Source organism: Choloepus didactylus, chromosome 8 (genome assembly GCF_015220235.1).
Source record: "Choloepus didactylus isolate mChoDid1 chromosome 8, mChoDid1.pri, whole genome shotgun sequence".
In the NCBI taxonomy this organism is placed as follows: Eukaryota; Metazoa; Chordata; class Mammalia; order Pilosa; family Megalonychidae; genus Choloepus; species Choloepus didactylus.
In genome coordinates, this window is record NC_051314.1 from 49905716 (window position 1) to 49929399 (window position 23684).

Sequence of the window (23684 nt, forward strand, 5' to 3'; positions counted from 1 at the left end):
GCTGGGGGTGTTCTATGCCTAATCCCACATGGCAAATTATCCATATTTCTGAAGTTGATAGCATGAATCATTACTTGTCTTAAGAGGGCCAGCTGTTGGCCAGCAGTATGCTTTACAAAGCCTTTTTTTTGTATATCCACTTTTCAATACCACTCAGTACTGAATTTCTGATCATTTTGTGCCCCAGGTTTTAGCAGACCTTCTAAAAGTTGCTCCGTGAAAATAGGCTTGATTATTACAATAATGGCATGGCTTTATAGAATACTTTGCTGAACTTAAATTCCATTCTTAAAATCTAGTATTTGGTACTAGATGGGGAAAGTGAATCACCATCTTCTTTAAGAAGAGGACAAGGCTCAATTAGTTTTCTTTCTTTTGCAAAAGACTTATTATACATTTTACCTATAAACTATAAGGAAGAAAATTATGCATTTTAAAGCAGGATGAAAGTAGAGGTGATACCCACAGCTGTTCTTGTTTCTGGCAAACCAGTCTGAGAGGCTCTAGTTTAATCTGTGCACATGAAACACATGTTGCTCATTTATTGTACATGTGCTTCAATGTATTTTGACAAATCTGATCTAAAAATGTTACAGATGTTCTTCATTATTCTAATTTGCACTTAGTAGCCACATATAGAACATGGCTAGAAACTGGTCCTTTTACTATATAATTAAGATAACACTTTGATATCAATATATGAGTTTTGATTTGGCTTATTACAGTTTCATGACATAGCTAGTGACTATGCACATTTAACAGGTGCTCCATCTGTTACATTTTTTTTTCCTGATAGTTAAGCCAAATATTTTTAACAAGTTTCAAATAATTTTAGGTTGGACCAAAATCATTCTGATCCTGCCTAATGTCGAGATCTGCTGTTCGAAATATGGCCTGAGATCAGGCAGTATCATAATCTGAGGGCTTGCTAGAAAGATAGAATCTCTGGCCCCCCCCTAGACCTACTGAAGCAGAATCTGCATTTTTAACAAGATCCCCAGCTGATTCATATGCAAATTAAAAAGCACTGTTTCAGAGGAGACCTAATTTTAAAACTCTGTTTTATACACACACACATAATATATACACACACACATATATATGTATACAAATCATACACATGCACACACACATATTCACATATACATATGCATACGTATATTTATTCTGGGTTAAACCTAAAATTCTATGTTCCATGCCTGTTTTATATAGATTTTATAGAAAATATGAAGGCCTGTATATTTGCTGAAAATAACTTCAGCAGTACTTTCCACAGGCTATATATCTAGCTTTCAAGAATGCAAAACTCCATATTCATAAGCACTGAAGCCAACTAAAGAACTTCCAACTCCAACTGGAATCTTTTAGAGTTCCCATCATTTCTTATTGTTTTTTGTAACTTTCCATAGAGTAAACTTGATTGCATCAGTGGATTGTATTATTTACATTTTTATAACTCTCTAGAGAGTAAACTTGATTGCAACAGAGTAGTGGATTGTATCTATTTACACCTCTTAACCATGAAGAAACAGAAAGCAAATTTCACACTTTTCCAGGGACTACTTGTAAGGCTGAAGGATATGATTTCTTGGCTAATGAATTCCACATTAAAATTATTTATGATCTATGGATGCCTTGGGAAATGATAGATCAATTCTTCTTTCTATGTAATACAAAATTAAATTTATATAGGGACCTCTGATATCATGCTGCAAAATAACTCAATTCATTAAAATTCAATTTATTGGTCATCACATTTCTGTTTTTATATTATGGTAAAATTAAGAATAGGACATAACTCTTATCTTAGAAGAAACAGAATAATTAATATTATTTAGTTTTATGAACCTTAAGTGGAATCTGGACAAAGTAATTTCATGTAATTCAAAACTTAGTACATTGTCACTTTGTAATAAAATGAAGGCTGAAAGATTATTAAAAAAAAACTCTCTGGTTTGCTAAATCTCACTACTGCCTTTGTTTTCAGTTCCACCAAATACACTCTTCAATAATAAACCTTGGGAAATGAAATAAAGACCATTTAATATATTAGAAGTCTCTGTTGGCACCCCAGAAGCACATCATTAGTTTACAAGTTTCCAGCATACTACATGTTTTTATTACTGTTTTTATACATTACTGTTAAAGAAACTTTTCAAAATTATTAAAATTAAATTCAATATTTATACAATGGACAAATATTCTGATATATTTACTATATATTTGAATATACAATACAGTGGTACAGCTTGTGCCTAAAAACATATAAATGTAGGCAGGCTAGAAAGATACTCTAACTTTGTGTGTGTAATTGAACTGTTTAATTCTTCTTGTAGTTTTTTTCAAACTGAAGTTCACAATGCCATTTAAATAGCCCTCAGTGTCCCTGAAGAGCTACTGTGTGTTGTATAAAGGCTCAGTAATCCCTGCAGTGTCAGGGGGTTACTGTTCAGCTGTTCAGGATCATGAGATAGTATCTCAGCACTCATAAAACAGAGGATTCAAAACACAGAGGCATACATGGAAGTACAGAACATTATGACAGTCCTGGAAGTTAGCCACAAGAAACGTCAACACCCTGGAGGCCAAAATAACACTACTGAATCAATATTTACAACTTTTGCTCAAAATTAAATCCAATATGTATGAAAATTTCTTTGAAACATTAATGCTAATATATAATAATTACATATTTGGCTCATTTCAAAAGCATGGAGGAATTAAAAAACCCCTGGGATGTCTATTCTTAAACATTATAAATGCATAAAATTTATTCTGTACAAAACAAATATGTATCCTGAATTTGCTATTTCCTGACTCTTCATAAAATGGTTGATATGTTTAATAAGGCACGGTAAGGGAAGTGTGGAGATTTCTTTAAGCTTACAACTTTCAACTCAGAAGAATAAGAAGGGGTGATTTTGGCGCCTGGGTTTTGAAAATATCTTCCAGTTGTAATTTTTGGTCTGAATATTTACATGGTGGTTTCTTCCCATTCAAGCTCAACATCACCTGTAATATAAAGTAACCAGTCACTAAAGAGAACTAAGTTAACAATTCAAAACATTTATACGTTTCACGGCAAAACACAGTACAAATGGAAAGTCTGTTTTCCTAACTTGGATTAAATAGAAATAAAAAATGGATATGTGCCCTAACCCCACCCCTAAAAACCTTTTTAACTGATAATTAATATTAAATTAAGTGTCTTGTTACAGGCAGTACACTAGAAAATTGAGTATGCCATCTCTGTTTACCTTCCATGGCATCCAAGGAGTCCATCTTTTGAAGTGCCGAATAGTTCACAAAACAGATGGGCTGATTACTTCCTTTACTTGACAACAGGTCTAGAATGCATTGGTGTAAAAAGATATACTGAGCCTAGACACCAAAGAAAGAGTGGTAGACAATGGATGGAGAGGAGATTCTTTCATATGAGGAGGTATACTGTTACAGTGAAAAAAAATATTGAATGCAACAAATATTAAATAGCTTAAAGACAGAATTTGCCATTTTATATAAATAATTTTGTGCCATTTTGAGCGAGGTTTTCTAAGCTGTGGCTTCTTGTAGCTTCAAGTAATTTCTTTTAATACTTATCATTGAACACCAAATGCTGATGTATTTTTCTTGCTGTGATTATAAAAAATGACAAATTATATTATTTAAATTTGTTGATAAGTTTCCCTTTTCTTGTTAGGTCTAATTGAGGAATGTTCTTATGAATGGTTTTCTAGTTAGAATGACTTTTGAAATGCAGATACTGTTTACTTTTGAAATCTGTGGGTGAGCACATCTATATACCACTGACACATTTAATTCTGCTAACCACCTGGACATTTTGCCTATTTAATATCAAGTATTTGGTGCTTGTAAATATGCTGGGGATTGCAGTATCCAGAGTTCAGGTGTTCTGCAAGGATTCCTATCATTTCATCAGAATATTTTGGCCTAAATTCAATACAACCTGGGTTCTTTAAATTTATTCAATATAATTCAGTAACATTTTAGCATTTCTGAATTTGGGCTTTCCCAAAAGCAGCTAAGGATAAAAAACAATGTTTTAAATCAGCTGGACTTGCTCATAAGAAACATGCCTGACTTAAGGAATAGCACTGAATGTTCAAGAAACATATACAGATTGATAAGTGATTTAAGTAGAATTTCCTTGAAATTAGTCATCTTGAGAGATATGTAATATACTCTTATCTATTGATATTATACCTCAAAAGCTTTTTAGAACTCTTCTATTGAAACTACCTTCGGAAATTGTTGCCCATTATTAGGAGTATATATTTCTCTGAGGATTAGAGAATGTTTCTGAAATATCTCATCACCAGAATGTCAGTTCCATGGAGACAGAACTTAGACAGAGTCACTGCTATATTTCCATACCTACAGAAGGGACTGGCAGATAGTAGATGCATAAATGTTTGTTAATTTAGTCTCATTTAATTCTCACTGCTACTCAACTTTAATCATTTAAGGACAGATTTAATTTGGAGAAGCCATTAAGAGACTTAATTTGTAAGTGAGGTGGAGATTGAGTTACATGATTCAATTTTGGTAAAAAATGAAGTAGTGTCAAATTAATAAAAATTCTATTGGAATTCCTAGGAAATTACTTCTCAGCATAACTCCAAAAGAATATTTCAAACATACATCTCTTGATGAAAAACATTATTGCCAGAAATATATTGCCACTTACTGTAATTTCTTTGAGAAATAACAGTCATTTAGATTTGTGATTTCTGGTAATTTTTAAAATCACATTTGAATCTGAAGTCACATTTGATATGTGAAGCTTCTGACTGTCCTGATCTCATTTTCTCCACTGGAAAGAATGAGAGGTGTAAACCCTGCCAGCAGAGCAAGCTGAGCTCCACAAGGCAGTTAAGTACCACATGTCCCAAGGTCTCTCAACCACGGTGCGTTACTGCCAAGAAGGCAACGTAGTGTTGTGAAAAGAGTCTCAATCTCAGTTTTTATTCTAGATTGCTGTGTTGCCTTTAGATTTAAACTTTCTATGTTCAGTTTCCTCATCTGGAGGACCATAAAATCTCTGTTGAGATTTAAAGGATTTAATGTATGTAAAACGCTTGGCAAAATAGGTTCCTAAAATACATTTGTTTGTTTTTGTCCCCTTCACCTTATGAGTTCATACCAGTGAATTTCTTGGAGATTCTAGAGCAGGAAAAGGATCTAATCCAGATTAACCCTTACTGAGTCACCAGTAGTATCTCAGGATATTATCTCACTGCTGAATATTCTCTCACCAAGTTCTTTCAAATATCCTGGGGCTACTAATGAATTGATTTTTTTGGTAGACAGTGAAGGAACTCTAAGCTCTCTCCTGGGTATGGACCATGACGCTGTGGGGACTTTGTGTGGAGGTATAGTGCTGAGGTTCTCCTTCTCCACTCCTGCTCATTGCTGCTGTAGTATGTGCTGTACCATGGGAGAAAACAGAAAACCACTCTTTTGTCATCCAGTCTTGGTGGGTAAGGCCTGGCGTCAAGACACTGTTTACTAGATATTATGCTTGGTGCTTTAGATACTTTCTCTTATCAAATACTGACAACAAACTTGTTAAAGTCATATCGGCACTATTTTACAAAACAGAAATACCTCAGAGAGGTTGATTAAATAATTAGGAAAGCTGAATTCTGAACTCAGTTCTCTGACTCTAAAACCTACTCTGTTTCCATCTCCCCACCTGTCCCCAACATTTTGTTATGGCAGGTTAAACAACCATAATGTATCAAGTTTATAATGTACACTGAATACTGAATTGTGCTAATATATATACTTTCTGTTTTCATTTCATTTCTTTTTTTTTTTTAATTAAAGAAGTTGTGCATTTACAGAACAATCATGCATAAAACACATGACTCACATACACCATCCCACTACCAACACTTTGCATTGGTGTGGAACATCTGATACATTGATGGTGGCACATCTTTATAATTGTACTATTAATTAAAGTCCATGGCTTAACTTAGGGTTCACTGTTTGTGTAGTGTAGTTCCAAGGATTTATAAAAATTTTTTATCCTATTGCTATCTATACAATCTAACATTTCCCTTTTTAATAATAGTCACATTTATATTTCAGTGTTGTTAACAGCATTCTTAATGTTGTGCTACCATCACCACCATCCATTAACAAGACATTCCCATCATTACAAATAGGAACTCTGTACATTTTAAGCATAAACTTCTCATTCCTATCCCCACCCTGTCCTCTAGTAACCTATATACTTGACACTGACTCTATGAGTTATTCTAATTGCTTCAAATCAGTGTGATCATACAATATTTGTCCTTTTGTGCCTGGCTTATTTCATTCAATATGATGCCTTCAAGGTCCATCCATGTTGCTGCATGTATCAGGACTTTATTCCTTTTTATGGCTGTCTAGTATACCACATATTATTTATCCATTAATTGGCTAATGGACACTAGGGTTGCTTCCATCCTTTGGTAATTGTGAATAATGCCACTAAGAATGTTGGTATGCAAATACCTGTTTGAGTCCTTGCTTTCGATTCTTTTGGGTATATACCTAGTAATGGGATTGCCAGGTCATATGGCAGTTCTATACTAAGCTTTGTGAGGAAGTGCCAAAATGTCTCCCACAGCGGCTGCCTCATTTCACATTCCCACCAGTAATGAATAATGTTCCTATTTCTTCGCGTCCTCTACATGTGCTAAAATATTAACTAACATTCTCAAATACATTCTTTACAAAGTTCAGTTTCAAAAGTTGTAGAGCATGGCAAGGATGTTTTTCAAGTTTAATTATTTGAGGATTAACTCTTGTTCTAGAAGGAAAAACTATCCCATCCAGAACCACCCACTAACCTACTCAAGAGAGCCAGCCATTAAATTTGTCTAGACCACTGATCTCTAGTGTACATGTGTATACCCAGCGAAATGGGAAGAAAATGTTAGCTTTCTATTTAGCTTTATTTTTAGCTAAAAATAAGAAATAAACTGAATATTAATAACGGTTAATTGTCAGATTGATATTGGAGGCCTCAAAAAGACTCTTAAATAAGGACCAACTATATAATTTGGGGGGCCCAGGGCAAAATGAAAATGCTGGGCCCCTTCCTCAAAAAGTATTAAGAATTTCAAGATGGTAATAGTGAGCATTAAACTGAGCACAGGACCCTTCTGAATGCAGGGACCCGTGTGACTGCACACATTGGATTCCTTGTGCAGTCACGAGGGCCATATTCCATTTCTGAAATATCCCGAGGGAAGAGTGAAGCTTCACTTATTTGCTCCTTTTCAGCATAAAAGGAAATACATATGAATTATGCTACCTCATTACATAACGTGACTAACCCTCATAGAATTGAAGTGGCTCAAAAAGATTTTCACAAAGGCACTGTGGATTAAAGATAATATGCATCATGCAAGCCCAAATGAATAACAATTAAAGAGCAGGACTGCCATTCTTCCTAATCCTGGGAGAAGCTTTTTGTAGCCATACTCCAAGGTAAAAACCACAATGCAATCTTATCTGACAAAAAGCTAGATGACTTTCTAAAAAATTATAAATAATTTAAAATACGTAGTCAAAACCACTATCGAAAATGAAATATCTTGTCCTAAGTGCATATTGTATCTTTTGAAAATACCTATTGATAACATGAAACCATCCAATAAGCAAGGATTTCAAAATAGTGCTTATTTGATCTTTAGCTCATGTTTTTCAATTTCTTATTTTGTATGTTTTATGATTTACATATAAACATTGACATTTTAAAATTAAGCATATATGTATTGTAGTTGTATGCTCAAACATCTTGAAATAGCCAAAAAGTTTGGCTCTCCCTGGTCTAAAGCAGCATCTTCCTTAGAACACTAACTAGTTCCATGACCTGGTAATACAGGTGCTGGGTTTAAAAGGGTTCCACATCATATAAGTTTGGGAAATACTGCCCACAAGGGCTATTTGTAATTGTAAATGCACATTAGCAGATTAAAGACTAAGAAATTCTGGGTTTAAAAATCCATTTAATTTTTTATTTAATTTATTTTAGCAAAGAACCCTCTTTTCTCATGCTTTTAGCAGGCAACTCTGATTCCACTCGAATTTTCTAGCACATAGCCTGGAAAATACTGGTATAACAGATCTGTATTTTTATGGCAAGAGACAAAGATATGGATGGGAGCATTTTGTATATTATAGTTGAAAAGATTTGGGTTTGAATTCTGGCTCTGACCCTTGTTAACAGTGTGACTTTGTAATATAAATTAAATTCTTGGCATATCTGCTTCCCTATTTGCAATGAAGGGTCAATGAAACACACTGTGTTGCTTGGCTTTATTGGCCCTGCTTTACAAATAAAGGATTAAATAAGATAATACATGTAAGGAATCCAGCATAGTACTTAGAACCCACTAGTTATTCAATAGAAAGTAACTAGACTTTTTGTCTCATTATCATTACACTGTATAATTTTAATAAAGAAATTTTTTACACTTTTTTTGGCTCCAAACCAAAACAACAAAGCAAAAACCTACTAGTTAGCTAGTTGATAATGTGCTATTATAATCATTATTAGTACCAATATGTAATTGGGTTAAATAGGAGTAGTATAGGCCAGTGAAATTCACAGAGCCAGACTAGAGTCAATATTTTAAATTGCTTTCCCAATAACCGCTTTTAGCAGTGTACAAAATGAATTGAATTGAATCCATTTCCTAAGCTGCCCAAACTTGCTAAAAGAATTACATGATTTATTTTTCTACGTGCCTTTCAGAATAAACAAGCTAGGATGAGCAGTTGGTAACAGTGCCAAAGAATGACTGGGCTTTAATTCCCTCATAATCTCTATCAGCTGCTACCCTCAAGACATCCCAAAGTATGCAAATACAGCTTCAAACCCATGCAAAACTAGATTGACACTGCTAAGATCCTACAATGTAGGAATTCTAGAGTTGATACCATGTGAAGGTTTAGATATCTTACCAGGTTCTGTACCATGCACATTCTTTCACTTCTCAGTTCAGCTACTAGTCCATATATATCCACAAAATCATGGTCATTTATATGTTGTGTTAAGTGGTCCAGAGCAATAAAAACTCCAGTTCTTCCAACTCCAGCACTGCAGGAAGAGTGAAGCTATGTGAAAATTATGCAGCAAAGGGTTGTGCATTCTGAAGGTGATGAAGATAATGAATTATGATAGCAATACATTCTAAACAGTTTCTTTTCTTCTTTGAAGAATTTTCTTCCAAATTCCAAAGATTCTGGAATTTCTTTGGATTTACATTATTACCAAGACTATGTTAAGACAGGGCAAGAAGTTTATTAATAATGTTACCATTGATTGTTTTTTAACCAGTTGAAATTACCCTCTTCTTTCATAATATTTTCAGGAGAATAGTTGGAGAAACATAGAGAAGATTTTTAAAAACCATTTAAAATTCTTAACAACAGAAACTTCATATTACAAATATCTTCAGTTACCAATAGAAATGCTAAACATTAAATATGTCAAATATTTAGGCCATAGAGCATTTCCTCTCCAGCATATTGAAAAATAGTCTTTCGTATTCTTCTTGCCTGTTTTCCCTAGAAAATTTTGTTTCCTATAAATAATTAAATTGACAAGTTATCTGCTTTCCAGAAATCATTTTAATACCCAGTGTTAGGCACGTGCCCCATATAAACAGCTAATGGATAAGCCTCACAAGAAAGATTAAGACATTCCCCATAGAAACAGCTAATGGATAAGCTTCACAAGAAAGATTAAGATATTCCCATTAGAAAGACAAGATCCTCTAGATACATAAATGATTAATTCAGGAGGTAATATGAAAAAAGACATTTGAAACATTACTAGTCTTCCACATACTACTTTGAATCACATAAAACTGCTATTTCTGTAGGTCAGAGGCAATCAAATAGCAGCTATTTCCTATGAATCAACCTAATAAAGAGTGAACATTCCAACAACATAAAACTGATTATGGTAACACAGATACCCTTATGCATGAACAGAGTAATCATGAACTCTTCCAGTGAATTTTGAGTGCCAAGCACTCTTCTAGGCACCTGGAGTAGAGTAGTGGACAATAAGAAGTTCCAGCACTTATGGAACTTACATGCTAGAGGAAGGAGAACGACAATACACAAACAAGCATAGAATGGGCCAGGTGGTAAGAAATGCTATGAAGAAAGATAAATCAGGGTCAGGAGATGGCGTGTGATAGTGTAATATTTGAGCAGAAACCTGAATCAGGTTAAGGAGCAGACTGTGTGTATATCTGGGAGAAGAGCACTGCAGCTGTAGGAAGCAGTATGAGAACAGATGTGAGCAGGAGCATGTTTGGGTGTTTGAAGAAGAACAAGGAGACCAGCTGGCGAGCAGGCAGTGAGGAGGTGGGAGGTGAACAGGGATCAGAGGATCTGCTGATGGGTGGGATGTGGAATGTGAGAAGAGAAGAGCCAAGAATGACCCCAGGGTTTTTGGTTCAAGCAGAAATGACTTGCTATTTACCGAGATGCAGACAACTGTGAAGTGAGCTTGGGGATAAATCAAGTGTTCTGTCTTGGACTCATTCAATTTTCAGTCATTCAGATTGATATGTTGAGTTAGCAAATATATGTCTGAGGTTGAGGTGAGAAGTTGGGGCTGGAGATAAAAAATTAGTAGTTGCATTATAAATAATATTTATAGATGATTATTAATATGTGCATTACTTTTCTTTGTTAGGTACCATTAAATCAAAAAAGAAAGAGTCTTGACACGTTTTGAACAGGAGAAAATGAAATGCTTTTCTTTTTCAATGACTTTTAGTGCCAGTGGCAGTGTAAATGCAAAATATGAGGAGCCAAAGGCTGCTACTGTTCATTAAAGGTTTTAATCGGCAACGTTGCCAGCTTAAAATCAGTCCCTTACATTAGAAGTAAACAGTATTAGAAAAGCAAAGCCAGTGACGTGATCTCAGGCACTCATTCCAGGGATCATCATGTTGCATAAGAAACTCTATGAAGAAGGAATCACAATTTTTGGACCTTGTAATTGTGAGAACATACATTTCTGTCAGAAGTTGTGACAGTATAAAACAAAGCATAGCCAGTAGAAACTATGTGCCTTAACAAATACTCGTTTCAAGAAATGCACACGCTTATTCGGCTAGCATATAATGTATGGAGGGAGTATTTGTAGAAGAGTGGCCCCTTCATCCTTTATATGTGTAAATTCAATGAATCTTCCTTAAAGCAGCAATGAAACATTTATGAATTTGGCAAGCCAAGTCTACTTTTTTTTTTTTTTTTTGTGGAACAGTATATCTAAGAAGAGTCAAGGCAATTTTGAAAAAAGATGGAGAATTTGCACTACTAGATAACAAAATATACTATAAAGAATAGTATTTAAATAGCATATTAACACAAGAATAAATACAGAAATGAAGTAGGACAGAATGGGAATACCTAAACAGACCAAATATTGACATCGGTATATGATGAAACATATTTCTATTCAATAGGAAATATGATGGACAAATTAATTTGCTATTATATGGCAAAGCAGAGTTAATAAACTAAAAATGTATTAGAAGAGATTTTGCAGATTATTTTTATAATCTTTCAGTGAGCAAGCTAGATATGAAACAGGAATGAATAAAACAAAATATTACTTAATTTTACTAAATTAAGGAATTTTCTATATGAAAAATACAGCAAAAACAGGTTAAAATATATGTAACTGATACAAAAAATTAATATCTATAATACATTAAAATTTCCTGAAATCAATATGAAAGACAAGCAAGTAATAAAAATGAGCAAAGTATATGAGAAGTTAATTCACATTAATGACGTACAAACACAAATTTCCAACATACAGATGAAAGGATTCTCAATTTCATTAGTAATGAAGGAAAGGCAAAGGAAAATATTTTTTAACCATCAAATTGGGCACTATCATACATTGTTAGCTTAAACATAAAATGGTGTAGCCACATTGGTGCATTTATTGAAATTAAAAATGACATATTTAACTAAGATATTCTGATTCTAGGATTTTATCCTACAGAAATATTCATAGAAATACTTAAAGTGTGTAAAGGCATTTTCACTGCAGTAAGAAAAAATGAAAATTTAAATTCTCATTAAAAGAGAAATAGTTTATTTAGAGTATGTTATACTCTTATTTATGGAATATTGTGCAGCTGTTAAAATTAATATAGTACATCTATATCAGCTGCTGTGAAAAACTTAAGATGTATTTTAATTAAAAAATTAACTTGCAGATTCAGAGTTGTAATGTGATCCCATTTTATGTTATTTTTTTAAACTCTAATATGCTTTCATAGATACAGATATAGATAGACAAATGCGAAGGAATAGTATGGAAAATATACACTGTTCTGTTAAAATTTTTATGTATATGGAGGGAAATGGAATTAGAAGGGTAAGAATGAGGCTTTTACTTTTTGTTCTATATGGTGTATAAATATAAACATTGTCTAGATATTTTATTATCAGTAAGCATTTATGTATTATTTTTGTATTACAAAAAAATGCAATCCCAAAATATTCCTAGAAAATGTAAATCATTCAAAATTATGTATTGACTCTATCCTCAAAATAAAACTAAAAACCTTGAATTGACTAATATTTCCTTATATAGCTTATCAAATTAACTATATTATACTCCTGATGGAAAAATTATTAAAAGATAGACATTGTTATTTTTATTTTATACATTACACATTACACTATCACCCACTTCTCTTCTTTTAATCATTCCCCAACCCTAACTGCTGACAGAGTCAAGTTGAGATGGATTTAGATGTGTCATGTTAGAAAAAATAAATCATACCAATATGTCTACAAAAAACTCTGAATGCTAAGTAATCTTGAGTTTTATGGCTGAGAATATTAAGTATCAATGAAAACAATGAGGGGAAAATCTCAATTTATAGATATTCTGCTACCATGTTCAAAGGCCTAGGCCAAAGAAAGATATTTGGTTAACCAAAAATTTTTTAAAATCTGGAATCATACTTGTCACTTAATTAGAACTTTATTTAAAATTTTATTTCCTCTAATTTATTCTCTATAACTCAGAAATCTAGAAATTTGGTATCAAATAATATTTAAATTTTCATAGTAGTCTAACATTAACTGAAATAATGAAAGATCAGATATTTGTTCATAAAAATTCCTGAACTTACAGAAACACATCCCCACACAAAGCAATGATGGGCTAAAAAATTCAAATTTTTAAAAACACCTTTGAGATGCATAATCCAGTCAAAAAATGCAAAAAAAAAAAAAAAATTCCTTTACCAGTGTATATATTCTCTGTTGCTTTTAGAGGCGTTAATCACTCATTCTGTTTGTGCCACATAAATTTTTATAAAGCTATATTTTGATTTGTTATAACCAGTAAACTATCTGAAAACTGCAAGCTGGAATGAATCTACATGGCATTCTGAGAGAAAATAATGTCATCATGAGAATAAAAAGGCTGCGTTAGGGTTAAAGATCATTTTTGTGTTTAGTAGAAGGTTCTGAAAAATGTCTCTTTCTTACCTGCAGTGAACAACCATAGGTGTGGTGTCATGTGCTCTGCTTGCTCGAACCAATTTCACAAAGTGAACTAAAGGGGCACTGTTCTCAGGAACCCCATGCTCAGGCCAAGCAGTAAAGTTACACTGTCGAATGGTCATGCAGTCCCCGTGCTAGACAAAGTGACAGATGAAAGAAGCAGGATAAAAGTGTGTAAATATCACAAAGAAGGCCGAAGACAGTTGATGTTTCAGCTTTTAAAGATGGATTTTTTAAAAATGATTTTTTTTAACAAACTGAACAAACTGTTTTCATTCTTTCCCATAAGAGATGTCTTTTATTAGTGCTACAATAAAGAAAATTGCCTTTCAATATGAATGGAAGAGATTAGAAAGATTGAAAACAGATGTTAATATAGAGTATTAAAATTCAGAATGTAGTGTAACAGTATAGCACTCAGAAAAGTAGATTTTGAAAAATTTTGACTCAGGTCAATCATTCAAACACAGGTACTGAGTATCTGATATGCCAGAAAGTATAAAGATCCTTCTATCATTTTCTGTATGTATAGGCATTCATATAAACAGAAAAAGTGGGATCCCCACACTATCTTTCTCTTGGTTCTGGATTAAGTAGAAAATGAAGATATTATGACTCAGGCAGAGACAACTGGTTTGGAAAATTCCTGCATCAATCAAATATTACAGCTTCTTCAAATAGACCCACTGATCTATGTACCACCCCCCTTTTCTGCTCTAATAAACCTACAAATTTGTTCCTAATTGGTGAATATAAACTTTAACCATGTGATTTAGAATTAAATGCAGTGACATAGATACCAAAATCAGATATCAATTCAAAACTTTTGTTTAGAAAATAATAGAAATGTATTATTGAATATATCAATATCATTGCAAGGGATAGGTCTGGAAATTAATTTTACTTTAAATATTTAGATCATCTGTATGTTCCATCATTTTTCCTTTTTTTATTTTACCCTTTCAATTTTCAGATCCCTGATGGTCCAATCTATTTGAACATCCTCCATTAGCTTTGTAATCACTATGTCTCCGAAGACAGTAACTGGTTTGTTGTCCTCTGGCCAATACTGATGGCATCTGATCTGCAGTCAGAGAAAAGCAATGGTCATAAGAGTCATTGAAATCTTGATATATATCACAGTTATTGCCACTAAGTTAAAACTGCTTTTTAGATGTCCAAGTTATTGAGGACTCATAGTACTAGACAGAATATTTGCATTTGTATTAACACATTGTAAAATAACATTTTGTGAAAAGATTTTCACATAACTTACCCGTCCTTTTTCAAAACATTGTGTTAACATAACTAAAGTTTTTGCTCTGGTTTCCCACACCATTCTCCAAAAATCCCCAACTGTTCCTGGTAATGGACCTTGAGTAGCAATAAATTCATTTGGACATAAGTAGCCCTAGAATGACATAATCATATACATTGCATCAATATTTACAAAGTAAACATATATAGACATAAACATAGTATGTTTTTAGTTTTTGATCAATACATCAAGAGTACACTAGCTGTCAAATGATCTTGTACTTTAAAATATTGTATATTATTGTTAAATAATCTTAGAAAAGTTTCAAAATATATAATCTTAACCTTACAAATGGATACACTTTACAACTGTCTTAAATTTTAGTTCTAACCTTAGAATAAAACACTAAAATTACATAAAAATTAATACGAATACAACGGCAATAATATCAGGCCTTAATCAAGTGCTCAATTTATGGTAGGTAATATGCAAAGCATCTTATATTTAGTAATCCAATTAATTTATTTCTTATAAAATATTGAAAATTAGTACCATTACTTTCCTCATTTTACAGATGAAGATACTGAATCTTAGAGATATGAAGTAACTTGCTCAAGGTCTCAAAGTTGGTAAGATAGGCTAAGTTCAGAGCCATCTCTCTTAACCACTCCACTCTCTTATTGTACTATCTATCTATCTATCTATCTATCTATCTATCTATCATTTTAATACTCTTCCTTCGAGAAAGTACGTATCTCTTTGCACCACGGCATTAGCATTTACTCTTCAGAACTCTGAACCAAAAATAATATGAAGGTTCGTTTTGATCTTTTGATCATATACTCATAAGACCTGAGATCAGTCTCAAATCTATTGTGACTGTCCTTGTGCAGATCATCAAATTAATCTAAAACATGCTTCATTCACCTGGAACATAAGCATTCTACTTGGGTTTATATAATTGCTAGTGGTATCTATGGATTTTCTTAGAGACAGCTACAGAATAAATAAAAAGGTAGTGGTGGAATTATATTAATTCCATACAACAAGATATTGTAGGGCATGGAGAATAAAAGGAAATTTTTAAAATTCCAGTTATCTTAGTAGCCAGAGATGATAGTAATCGGCAAGAATAATATACATTCTAAGTTTTAAATCCAACAAGTTTATTTTACTTTAATGAATACTGAGGCACTTCAGATGATTTTTCCAAATCACATACCTAGCCAGTGATAGTCCCTGGGCTAAACCTGATCTTCTTAAATACACTATTATACTAGAGCATTTCTGTTTGTTCAGTCTCAGCTGAAAGACCTGAATATGTAGTTATTTTAAATTTTAAGGTGTATTTTTTTAGGTTAATGAAAGTAACATATATTCCATATTGGCAATTTGGAAAATATATAATAAAAATAGAATTCACCTATAGTATCACTATCCAGAGTGAAGCACCATGAATATTCTGGTTTGTTTATTTGTAGATTTTTAAAAATATACACATTCCTTTATCAATCAATATTTATGAGTTACTACTAGGTACCAGGGCCAGACACTCTTCTTGGAGATTAAAATGCCTACCTTCATTTATCTTATATTCTAGTTAGGGGAAATAGGCATTAAGTCTACTAATAAGTCTACTTAAAAAGTCTATAAGCAAATACATAGGCAAGTCACGTAGAATTTTAAAAAGTGATAAGTTCTATGAGAGGTTTTTCAGAAAATAAGGCTTTTATAAATAGGCCCATTAGTGACATATCAGGAATGATGAAGGGAGTGAACCCTACATGTTTTGGTGCTAGAGAGTTCCAGGCAGAAGGAAAATCAAGAGCAACAGCCTTAAGGGTAAGTAATAAGACTTTGACTTTTACTCTGCATGATACAGAAAACCACTGACAGGTTTTGAACATATATAATTTATGGTTTAAAAGGTTCACTCTTGCTTTGATAAGGAGAAAGGACTATAAGGGTTTAAAGGTGAAAGGAGGGAGAATATTTAGGTGGTTATTGCAATAGTCCAGCCAAGGGTCATTGGTAACTTGGGTGGTAGCACTAGAGATGGTGAGAAGTGATCAGATTTGGATTTATTTTGGAGGTAGAGTCAACAGAATTTGCTGATAGATTAGACATTGCATATGCGAAAAACAGAGAACTCAACAGTAACTCCAAAGGAAGATGGGGAAGAATTCAGGATGAGCAGATCTGGGGTGGGGTGGAGAATATGGAGTTCCATTATGGACATATTAAACTTGAAATCCCTATTAGATATGCAGGTAGGAATGTCATGAAGGTAAATGTATATATGGGCTTGGAATTCAGAGAGAAGTCCAATTAGAGACATAAATTTGGAAGTAATCAGCACATAGATTTTATTTTAAAGTCATGAGAATGGATGATATCACCAAGGAAATGAATTTGGAAAGAGAAAATAAATTCAAGGATTAAGTTCCAAAGCATTTCAATGTTTTAGGTTGAATAGGTAAGACGGAACCAATGATACTGAGGAGGAGGAATAGATGACTCATCAAGAGAGTGCTATCCTGAAGGCCAAATGAAGAAAGTGTTTCAAAGGGTGAGACTATAATCAATTCAAATGCTGCTGATAGGTCAAGTGGAGATTGATACTTGAACCTAGTTTTTAAAGTAGTTAATAGGGGATGTTGAAAACTGCAGTTTGAATGTAGTGCTTGCTTGGCATGAAAACTCGATTTGAAGGTGTCAAAGAGAAAATGAGGGTAGAGGAATTGGAAATAGCAAGTATAGACAATTTTTAAAGGAGCTTTGCTGTAAATGGGAAACAACAATAGGGAAGTAGATAGAGGGAGTTTTATATCAAGACTTTAAAAAAGTAAGATGAAAGAATTATAATGTTGTTTTCTGGGAGAGTAAAATTCATGATGCAGAAAAGAGTAAGAGAATTTCTCAAGTCATGGCCTTGAGAGACAAGAGAGTGTCCAAGTGGAAGAGTTGGCTGTCACCTGGGGCATGGATAATTCATTTATAGCCACTGGAGGTAAGATTGACTATTATGGACACAGATGACTATAGGCAGAATACCTTGTGGACGTTCTCTTCTAATGGCCCCAATTTACCAGTAAAATAACATGCAAGATCATCAGATGTAAATGAAAATGAGGGATGAGATGGTGGAGGTTAGAGGAGGGAAAAGGAATGAAATAGCATTTCAGGAAAGTGGGAAAGTGAATGGATTATGGGGATATAACATGATTAAGGGTCTCTTAGAGGTTAGTGGCTATGGGTTTAAAGGACATCAACATGTCCATGAGTTTTTTCCACTAAGATCCAATGGCACAGAGAAGAATCTGTTCAGAGGCGATTTAACCAAGGTTGTAGATTTATCAAGGGATTAAGATTAAAAGAGAGAGGTTTCAGAGTTGAAGTATATACAATAGAGAACAAAATGAAGGAACATGAACTTTAAATTGAGCAAGGAGAAAAGTGAGGTCTTGAGTGAGGTGAAAAAAATGAAAATATGATAGGATTGATGGACTGCAGTTTACAGCAGGGTTGAAGAATTAATTATTAGAATCCAGTGATCTGGAAAGAAAGTTGGTAGCAATAAGCCTAGAGTATGAACAGGGAGGAAATGCTGAGGATGAGTGGAGGGCGAGTCATTGGAAGATGAGAGGTCAAGGAAGTGATTGACAGGTTAACGTATGGATATTCTATATGGATTTTGACATCACCAGGAAGTATTACAAGGAGTAGTGCTGAAAGAAGGAGAGTAGTGAGCCTTGATCTAAAATATTTGACAAATGATTGGGAGCAATTCAGGAGATAATACTTGACATCCAAAAAGAGGAATAATAGGTTGCATACTTGGTGTAAATTCAAAGCTTGCCAATTTTAGGGAACATGGAGAATGATTTGGAAGTGACAATGAGTGAGGCAACTTATCCCACCTCTATACTGAATGATACAAGGGGTGTGGGAGAGGATTCACCCCACTGGTGAACACTTCCAGGAAAGTAATATTGTTAGGGGAGAGTCAGATTCCATTTACAATAATGTAGACTAAATATTACATACTATATACTATAAAATTAACATTACATAATCTCTATTTTTTCAGGATGGTAAACATTCTTCAAAATACTTTTTAAGTTCTTTATAATATGCCTTTCATGGATGTACTACATGTCATTTAAATATATCTTTACAAGATCACATTTATTTTTTTATTCGATTTCCATGCTGAGATGTGAAGATACATATATATCCTTCTTCTGTGAAGGCAATTTTATTTTAGGGAAAGGTAAAGTGACCTTGGCATTAATATAAGGCAAACACATTCAAATAGATCTTATACTCTAAGAGGTAGTTCCAAATAATTTTATGAGAATGGGGAGAAATGCCAGCTCTGTTTACTATTTCTGTCTCTACCTTTGAATATCTGCACGTAAGATCTTGTTTTTATTTTTCTGAAAAGACTACCTTTGTTGCCTGGAATTTTCTCCTTCTATTGGAACATAGAGTTTAGCTAGTTTTCAAAACTCTATGATAATTGAAACAATGTACGAGTTTCATTCCACATGTCAACTTTCATTATGATCTTTAACTAGAGATGGCACTTTCCAGTGTAGTCATTTATTAGGGCAAAGTTTGTCCTCAGGATTATCAGCCAAGAAAGTGAAGAGTTGGCTACTACTAAACATTAACAACAATAAAAATAGCATGTATTTATTAAGTGCTTCTAGTGTGTCATGCAATGTGATTAGCCCTTACATACATTAGCTTCTTTAATCCCCATGGCAACCTTCAAGGAAGCTATTGTTAGCCTACTTTATGAGTGTGGAAAGGTAACTCAGAGGGTTCAAGGTCATACAATTTCAAGATGTTAGAGAAGAAATCTGGACCTAGGTCCTTCTGGGCTCTGAAGCATATGCACATATCCACTTAAGTATAATGCCCCTTTTTATGATCTCAATCAACAATTATTAAGAGCTTATTACAACCCAGGTGTTGTAGGACTACATGCTATAAAACAAATTTAAGTACATACCATACTGCTTGGGAATCAATATTTTTTTTTGTTTTAATCTAATTTCATCTGTGAGTTATATTTATATCAGCTTTAGTACTAGTGAATGAAGATATACAGTAGAATTACTTTTAATGTAGCAGATGAACATAGGTAAGGTAATACCAATCAAACATTTCCTTGTTGCTTTGAGATTTAACTATCCTGAAATCTGGATTATGTTTCACCTAAATTATAACTATATTTTCTCAATCATTCTAATATTAATTTTAGTGAAGATAAGAGTTTCCATTAAATCTGTATGAAAAAGGGGCAGTAAGTATGAGTAATGAAAGCAATGTACAGGACTAGAGACCAGAACTCTGGTTTTGGCTTTCCTTCTCTTAACAGTGCACATCTTTGAGCAGGCCATGTAAATAATCAATCTTACTTTCCCAATAGTAAATCAGAGATGATTATTTTCTTATACAATTCAGAGAGTCATTTTGAGAACTATTTATGAATCAGTGAATGTGAAATTCATTTGAAAATTTAGAAACGCTTTATAAATGTAAAGGTTTTAAAAATAAAAAAATAATAAACAGTATTTTTACATTAAAGGTAAAATATACAGGAGATTAAAACATCTTAGTGCCTACTAATGTCTTTGTACAGTTTCTCTTTATTTATGTATATAAAAAAGTAGGTAGGCTTAGCTCTAGGGAGAAAAATGTGAAGTGTGTAGCTTGTATTTAATTCAGTAAAACATGTCAATTGCTTTGTTTATTTGCTAACGAAAATGTGCTAGGCACTGAGGGCAGAGAGTCTTTATCTTAATATCTACCAAACTGCCTAGCATACCCTTGAGAACAGTGTGCACAATTGTGAGTGTGTGGATATGTTTTTATAGGTGTGTGTTTAATGGATCCTCATGTCATACTGAATGACTGATACTAAGATCATGAAGACCAAACCTCTACCCTTAAGGTACTAAGATAAGAGAAGACATACACATCCATCCTCATATCTTACACTCTTCCTTCCTCACACAGAAAAATCAATCAACGAATGAGATGCAGTATAAATAAGAACATAACAAGGGCTATGCTATATATATTAAGTGCAGAAGGACAGAAGAGGACAGGACAATTAGTTTTAAACGTTTGGTTTATAAAATATTTCTCCTGTTCGTTTGCATCTCACCTTTTCAGGGACTCAATGCCCTTCAGTACTATAGTCCTCTATCCAGGTGGGAACAAATCGGATGTTTCTGAAGTTGCTACAACTCATTTGCATTTTAGGCTTTAATCTCTAATTATGCTAAAAGATGAGCTCAGATTAAAGTAATTTCTGGTATCTCAGGTTGGCAGAAGAGAGCATTTTGAGTGTTTGGGGCCCTCCTCTTGTTCTTAAAACCTTAACATTCTTAGTCACTTCTCTCCTAAGAACACTGCCGAACTCAATTGTACACTTAGTGGGTATGGTATTTAGAGGGATGCAGTATCTCCTTTCTTTCATTTTTCTCTCGCCTAGTCCATCTTTCAGCAAAATTCCTCCAAGCGTTCTCTGAGTTCTAATGCCCGAAGGCAGAGAAATACAGACAGTGGCATATTCACCTAGTTACAGCCCCTGGTCCTGTAGTTTTCCTAGAACATCCTTCAGACTAGCTGCTGGTCCTCCCCGCCCCCTTCCCCAGATTTTAGCTTTTTGCTTTTCCATCTGATCACTGATTCCCTACCTCCCTTAATATTTCTCCCTTTTCCCTCAACTTCCAAAGAAAGAGGATTTCAGAATCCATTTGTAGATGTCTTCTGCTTTTGCTCCTGGGGAAAATGTTGTTCATGGAGTTTTGGCATTAAGGGGTCAGACATTTTTTCTGAGTTTGGAGGTGAAGTGTTTGGAGAAGAGTTTGCCCGAATTTGATGGTGGAGAAATGAGCACTACTACAATTTTGTGGCTTTTTCTATTCCCATCTCTTTCTGGCATCCCAAGCAAAGGAGATTTCCTTGAAAAGAGCGATATATATACCACCCACCCCAATAACAAAACCTGTCATAATGTAGAGTACTTTCCCTCTGGGCCTGTTTACTATGAAACTCAGTGATGATTATGCATGTCATTCCCTGTGGGTCATAGTGACTTTGGTATACAATTTATTATATTAAAATATTGTTTGATTACAGCAGAATAAACATCTTCAGGCTTCCTAGTTTATTGCTCATACTGCACTCCCATCACTCCTGGCTGTGTCCTGACAACCTACAATAGTTAGAGGGAACCCTGGAAGTTCATGGATATTCCTTTGCTTGTATAATCCATGTGGTTCAGTTACACTTACTAAAACTGTCTGGTTTCCTTGCTAATCATATTCATGTCCTCTACTGCCACCCTATTCTAGGAGGACCATTAGAGGATGTGAGCTATTCATTTGTGCTTATTAAATGGTGAAAAAAACTGTTGCAAATCAATAGGTCACTGAAACAACCAATTGTCCCCATTTTGTTCTTCAGTATCACAAGACATCTCATTGTTAGAGCAATGATTCAATTTAAACACCTAAATGCATGTATGTTTCACTATGCAAATCAAAGTAAAATTTCAACTTGCTGTAGAGTTTAGGCTTTAGTGAAACTTAGTAAGCACATGATTTCACCAAAATGTTTAAAAAAGAATTACATTTTCAAGGGAATCATTTATTTTATAAAATAATAAAGTATTATCAAAATAGTAAATTATGCGCTTGGTCCTTTCAATCTAGATGTAGCATAAAAATAGGGCGAAATTCAAAGGGTACCATAACATTTCCAAACCCTCCCCCACTTCCTCTGTTAACAACTCCTAAATTTTCATATTATTCACTGCTTTTATATTAAGACAATATCTGATTGGCATCATTATCAACCAATATAGAATTTAGAAAGAGTTAGTTTTTCATGTGTTCCCTTCACTGGGGCTTGGAGAAAATGGGCCACAGGACAGGCATGTTTGATGTTTGGGGGGCAGAGGGAGCATCCCCTCCATACAGCCTCATTGGGCCTGAAGGCCCCTGAGTAAGAAAGGAATAAAACACCTGGGAGAGGGTGGGCAGGCAGAAGAAACTCTCAAGTATCTGCAGGATCGTCATGGTAAAGATGGTTAGCCTGGCTGTATGTTAAGCCAAGATTTATAATTGAGGCCAGCAAGTGAAAATATAACATTATTTGGGTTAAAAAAAATTGTACAATACAGTCGCTTAGGCATAGAATTGCCTACCTTAGGAGGAAGTGGGTGGGTAGATTCCAGGAGAGGCTAATATCCAATTATCAGCACTTTTATGGAAAGAGTTACAAGATGAATAGTTGAACTAAATGACCATAAAGGCCCTTGCTACCCTAATATTCTGTAATTGTCTGAATGCCAGTTCAGTGCTTGGGTGCATATATTCCAGGCACCCATGAAGGTGATGAGAATTGAGACAACAAAAGAGCCCTGGAGAGGGAGAGAGAGTGAGAGAGCGAGAGAGAGAGAGAGAGAGAGAGAGAGAGAGAGAGAGAGAGAGAGCCCAAAACAATTTGGCTTCAATCCTTATTCAAACGATTCAGCAAGCATTTATTATCTGTGATGTGTGAGGTAGTACATTAGGTATGTCACCACTTCCCCTGAGTTGATTAATATAAAATACTGTTGTGGATTGAATCATGTCCCCTACAAAGACATGTTCAAGTCCTCACCCCAGTCTTGTGGATGTGAACTCAAAGGTCTTAATAGGATCTTTGAAGATGAAGACAAACTGAATGGGAGCAGGGCTTAAATCCAACATGACCTTAGTCCTTATAAGCAGAGGAAATTTGGACCAGCAGTAAAAGGAGTGGGGAGGAGACAGGA

General features: G+C 34.1%; 1 protein-coding gene across 3 annotated transcripts in view; it reads right to left on the minus strand.

Annotated features, from left to right (window-relative positions):
- Positions 1-1715: 1715 nt before the first annotated feature.
- Positions 1716-23684, minus strand: part of PTPRQ (protein tyrosine phosphatase receptor type Q) — a 217499-nt gene continuing 195530 nt past the window's right edge. For all 3 annotated transcript variants that reach the window (XM_037845990.1, XM_037845989.1, XM_037845991.1), the window contains 6 exons: positions 14861-14995; positions 14543-14668; positions 13570-13718; positions 8989-9124; positions 3258-3381; positions 1716-3012 (listed from right to left, as the gene is read on the minus strand). In XM_037845990.1, coding sequence (XP_037701918.1) covers positions 2975-3012; positions 3258-3381; positions 8989-9124; positions 13570-13718; positions 14543-14668; positions 14861-14995 — 708 coding nt within the window. In that variant the 3' untranslated portion in view covers positions 1716-2974. The remainder of the gene's footprint in view (positions 3013-3257; positions 3382-8988; positions 9125-13569; positions 13719-14542; positions 14669-14860; positions 14996-23684) is intronic.